We start from the raw sequence: 6000 nt of genomic DNA on the forward strand, positions 1-6000 counted from the left end.
GTGTTAAGATTTCCTGGTGAAGAAGGCTACAGTAATTTTTTTTCATTTGGGGCTGAGGGAAAAAGCAAAGAAGATCACACTGTTATAATTGGCATTAACTACACTGTGATGGTTTTGTTAGGTAGGGGAAAAGAGAAATGTAAAGAATCAGATTAATTCCTTTTTTAAAAACTGTCATTTAAATCTGCATATAAATATGGAAAGCCTAGATCTATAAGAACAAAGACAATAAAAACAGTTTTTCTCCTAAAGTACCATTGTTAAATAGCAGCTATGCATGCACTATATGTAAAAAGCTATTTGCCATGACTAATGGAGTATATCTAATATTTTATCTCTCATGTGAGTCCAAAGAGTCCTATTGTTGAAAAAAATTACACTTATCAGCAAAAAAAAAAAAAAAACCAAAAACAAAAAACCCAGTAAGCTATATGAAAACTTTGATGCTAACATTTAATTTTTAAAATAACAGCTAAAAACAGATTAATTAGATGTATTCTTTTCCTACTTTGGGAACAAGAGCTATTTTAGGATATAAGGCAAGGAAGCCACTCTTGGATCTTCCAGGTCTTTGAATAGACACATTCATCCCGCAAAAAGAACAGGAGTACTTGTGGCACCTTAGAGACTAACAAATTTATTAGAGCATAAGTTTATGCTCCGAGGAAGTGGGCTGTAGTCTATGAAAGCTTATGCTCTAATAAATTTGTTAGTCTCTAAGGTGCCACAAGTACTCCTGTTCTTTTTGCGGATACAGACTAACACGGCTGCTACTCTGAAAATTCATCCCACAGTATGTTTTCCTTCAGTGCTTGTTTTTCTCCCAACTAGATTCCTTATTTAAGATGTAGGGAGTAAAGGAAGGAATTCTGAAAATTTTCAACACCAACATATGTATCCCTAAAACTGATGAGTACTTAGGCACAGATGTTGGAGATTTCATCTTCCTTCCAAAACGTTCAAAACATGACAGTGAGGTAACAATTTCCCTTAGAAAGAAATATTTGCTTTGTTTTTGTCTCATTATTTTAGATGTCTTAAGTTGCAAAACAGATGCAATGAGCCTATGTCAGTATCTACCGGAGGCTACAAAACCGCGCCATTTTTTACTAGATAGTATTATATCCAGGACAAATTATTAACACTGCAAGTGTGCAACTAATGATTTAAAATTTTCAATGCATTCAATTACAATTAATGCCCTCAACTGTGTATTTACTCACAGCTTTTTTTAAACTAAGGTTTTTAATACAGAATTCAACCTGCATTTCATGAAGTCTCTTTATATTTAAGGTAATAACGCTAATCAGTCTTTTCTCAAAGTTATTTCTAGCTGGTTGTTCTATTACACACCAGTGAACCATGCATGTTGGAAGCCAAAGATTTATCAGTACAAGTTTTTGCTTCTTCTTGATTCTTAAGCATTCCCACTCAACCTAAGAGCAGGTGATACAGAACAACACTGAACCACGGGCTAAAAATTGATTTTGCACTGTGTGGTGCAACATCTAAAATATAAAACGTGTTTTGTAAAGTGAACTTTTCTAGCAAAAAAGAATAAAGAAGTTCAAACAGCTCCTTAACATTATTATGCATAGAATAGCTATTTTAGGTATTTTACAGGTTTCTAATATTTATTTGTTTGTACACTCCCTAGTATAATTGGCAATTAATCTCTGTGGTCCTTAGGCACTACCACAGTAGAAACAGAATATAATAAAATAATAATAATTAATAATTGCTACTAATATTAGAATTTCCCTTGTTTCCTTTCCTTAGCTATCTGGTTTATTTTATAAACAAATATATGCATTTTTAAAATTAATCTTCAAAATAATATCAGTTCACGATACATTCCCCCCACAACACTGATCTCATAATCCGATGGCGTTGACCTCAAAGCCAAATTTTATTTCCATGGAATAAAAAGTCATTTCCCAATGCAACTAACTAAATCATGCTTATGTTTGCAATTTTAAGCTTTCTATAAATCTCTTTTCAGGCTCTTTATTAGTCAAGACCAATGATGTTTTCAGAACTTAGAATTATACACCCGAGTGTAGACAGCATACTCTACAGTACTATGTATCTTATTTCATTAATCATGTCTAGGATCAGCAAGAAACCTGAAATACCTTAATTACATTTTATGAAAGTATTATGAATTTAAGATGGAGAACCATTTTTAAAAATCCTTGGAAATAAGAAAGTTAGTTTATTATGCAACAAAGAGACCTGTGGCACCTTATAGACTAACAGATGTATTGGAGCATAAGCTTTCATGGATGAATACCCATTTCATCAGACGCAACATGTATTCACCCACGAAAGCTTATGATCTAATGCATCTGTTAGTCTATAAAGTGCCACAGGTCTCTTTGTTGCTTTTTACAGATCCAGACTAACACTGCTACCCCTTAGTTTATTATGTTCACATTGCAAGAGTTTAACAAAGATACTTTGTGTCAAAGTATCAAATCTCCAGTTCTATTAACTTTACTCACAATTGCCTAACAGATTGTTTATTGTAAATGGTTACCAAGTTACTCTTGTAAAGTGTTATTTTAAAATATTTTCAATAATCCCATCTTTATTTCACTAAAGTCTGCAATAGCTTCTAACACTTATAGGGGCCAAGAGAGCCAGAGCACTTAAAAATAAATCTAATAAATAGAAGTAACAAAATGGAAACAGCCCACAAAAAACAGTAATAAAAATAAATTATATTCTGCATTAGGCCAACTAGAAAATTAGCATCTAATCTAAGAAGCTATTTTTTTTTTTTTTTTTTGCTGCGGATTGGAAAATAAAAACAAAAGTCAAGCAAATGTTTTAAAAGGGCAACCATGAACTGCAGAACTCGTCTGAGGAAAAGAAAAATTCCTATAAGCAGTGAACTTTTCTAGTTATGAATCAGCAATTCTCTTTCCTGCAAAGAACAACAAATGACCATTTCCTGGTTTTAAGGCATCTTGTTTTGAGGCTCATATCTGTCCTAATTTACAGTTCATTTAATTTACATTAAATAGCTAATTTGATACAGCATTTTTAAGATGTCTCATTATATTTGTTATCTTAAATAACCAACATGTGACTCAAATATTCCGTTTATAAAATTAATTTCCAAATATTCCTCATGCAACAAAATACAATTTGCCATTATTTCCTACTTAATATACTTCATGTGGGAGTGCGCTAACTATAATGTAAACATGGAAGCACAGATTAAATTATGGAGCACAGTTACAAAATAACGCGATCAAGTTGCAGTGCCTTAGATAGAGATGTTCGACATTTGCCATTTTACGCCATGCTGCCATGATACAGAACAGTTGACGCACACCAAGTTCTTTAAATTGTCTTCTTAAAGATAGACTTGAAGGAAGACTCACATTTCAATTTTTACACAGAATTTGCCATCAGAAACGATTATCAAAAATGTGAAGATTATTAAAAATGTTTTAAACAAAAACCAAAAGGATGGTCATGAAACACCTTGACGTCTTCACCTAGCTAACTTTTGTGTTATGTGCTATATAAAATCTTGATAAACAGTAAGATATTAGAGCCATCTTTAGAGACAGTCATTTAAAAGTTCAGAGAGACTTAGTGATGGTTTAGGAACAAATTTAAGTGGCTTGTAACAGGATTACAATTTATGTATATAATAGCTCTTCAGTTACCCAGCAGATCTATATGATACTGATATTATATAAATACTATATTTCTGTATTTTATAAACACTAATATTTCAAACTGAAGTTCAGTTTCTATAAGAATAATTGGACACACATACCAAACATGGGAAAGTTTCATATATAAAATTATGCTGCCTGCTTAAGAACACACTGTCAACTTTTAGTACCACAAAGTAAAGAGACATCTTGGAGAGTCTGCTTTCATACACATTTTAAAATTAAATTAAATACACAGATGTTCAATCTAAAATAATGTTCCATATGTTCTGTTTATAATAAACATTGTTCTGTTGACTATGTTGGGGAAGGAGGTTGAGAGTGTTTGCTCTGTAGACTTAATCTTGGTCATATAGTAATATTTAAAGAAAATATGTTCACTTACTGATAAAGTTCTACAAATACCAAGTTTAACTACTAAGCTGGTATTACTTTACCATGCATCAGACTTTGTTTGGCCATACCAGAGATTTACTTGACAACTGAACACAAGAACTTAATACCTATTGTGGCCTGGACCAGTATGTCAAAATGTATTTTTTAACATACGCTAATGCTTAACGCTCAACCTCTTTTCTAATCAACAAAGCAAACAGCAGATCTTAAAACAAGAGGGGACTAATCTAACAGCTCCCAAATCGATATTTACTAGTGTATTTTTTCTGCCAAAATACAAGTCCAGATTTTTTTTTAACATAAAACTATGACCAAAGCAAACAAACAAAAGTTAGATAGAGAACATATAATTTAATTGCATCAGTACAGTATCACTTTTTATATAGTATTCATATTTCATGTACTAATTACAGTGCATTTAGTTAGTCTTTAACCCTCTGGTTTAACCCGACAGAAAATAGTTATCACTCTTAAGCAACTGTATGTGTCAGGGTATTTCTTCCCCTTTTGAGAGAGAGAGTAAAAAAGTAAAATATCATAAGCTTTTTTATTACCATTATTACACTGATAAGAGCCAGGGAGATTCTTTTATGCAAGGGACGGATAAGTTTTCCTAACTATTGGTATGTCTTGTCTGTACCAGCACAATACTGACTCCACTCATTGTAGGCCTGATGACTGTCACATTTGCAGCCAACTCATGGGAAAATAACTTTTGTTTATGAATTTTGCTGAACACAACGACAAACAACAGCCGCCGCAAAAGCAAAAACTTTTCAGAAGCGTCCAACTACAATTTACCATGAAGTGAAATGGATTATAACGGACCCAATAAATACGCTGAACATGGTTGAGCCCCTGTTTAAAAGGAAACTCAGCCGAGCACCAGCAGCAAAACTCAACCTGGCTGCTAAACCGCTGCTGATCCTTGTAGGGATGACTGTCTGTAAATCAGAGGCACAGAATTTTCCCTAGATTGTCCTGGGGCTCTGCCTAGGGCCGAGAGGGTGAAATTTGGTACCTAAATTAGGAGAGCGGAAAACAGCGAGAGCCGTTTAAATCCCTTAGCTAACGGATCCTTAAGGATTTGCATGCTCCAGACCTGCCAAAGCAACCCGGCTAGAAAGACCAATTAATCGGGGAGGGAGATTTTGCCACAGACCCCCGTGTGCTGCACTGCCCGTGTGACCCCGTCGGCACAGCGGGGAAGGGGAAGGGGAGCAGGAGCTGCCCAGGAACAAGGGCGAAGTTTGACCCCGGTCCGGCTCCAAGCCTGGGAGTCACTAGCGCGCCTCTTACTTTTGGATGAGTTGGGGCAGACGGGGCGGCGGCTGCATCCCTCTGCTGGAGGCCGGGTGGCCGGGGGCTGCGTTGCGGGCATCTCGGTCGGGCTGTTCAGAGCCGCTGGGGGCCGGGGCCTGGTTCATGGTGGCAGCGGGGACCATTCAGCCAGAGGCTCCCCCAGCCCCCTGGAGCGATGGGGCACCGCGGAGCGCGCCTCGGAGCCAGCCCGGGGTGGGCTGGGAGGAGGGAGGGAGCAAAGCCTGGGGGCTGGACAGCCCGGCCCACGGGAGCCCGGAGCGGGAGCCACCCCCCGGCCGGCTAGGAGGCTGCGGCGGCCCTATGGGGGGCGGCCGGCGCCTGGGGAGCAGCATTTATGACGATGGCTGGCACAGCGGAGCCAATGGGAGGAGCAGCCCCCCCCCCCCGCACCCGGGAGTCCCCGCCTCCTGGGGGGGCGCAGTGAGCCGGGACCCCCCCCATTCCCCTCCCGACCCGGGGGCGCAGTGAGCCGGGACCCCCGCCCCCTTCCGTCCCCCTTCCAGCCTGAGGGGTGCTGTGAACCAGGACCCCCTTCTATGCTCCTCCCGGCCTGGGAGGTGCACCGCACCCACTCCTCCCCCCAGGG

The 6000-nt window shown here is 38.5% G+C and overlaps 1 protein-coding gene across 5 annotated transcripts in view; it reads right to left on the reverse strand.

Moving 5' to 3' along the window:
• The window catches only part of RBM20 (RNA binding motif protein 20), a 157024-nt gene extending 151315 nt beyond the window's left edge, over positions 1–5709 (reverse strand). For 2 of the 5 annotated variants that reach the window (XM_034775222.1, XM_034775214.1), the window contains exon 1: positions 5391–5708. In XM_034775222.1, the coding sequence (XP_034631113.1) occupies positions 5391–5536 (146 nt within the window). In that variant the 5' untranslated portion in view covers positions 5537–5708. Of the gene's footprint in view, positions 1–5390 lie in introns of all 5 variants that reach the window. The other 3 variants (XM_034775213.1, XM_034775218.1, XM_034775221.1) reach the window with 2 other exon arrangements.
• Positions 5710–6000: the final 291 nt, after the last annotated feature.

Source organism: Trachemys scripta, chromosome 7 (assembly GCF_013100865.1).
Source record: "Trachemys scripta elegans isolate TJP31775 chromosome 7, CAS_Tse_1.0, whole genome shotgun sequence".
NCBI lineage: Eukaryota > Metazoa > Chordata > Testudines > Emydidae > Trachemys > Trachemys scripta.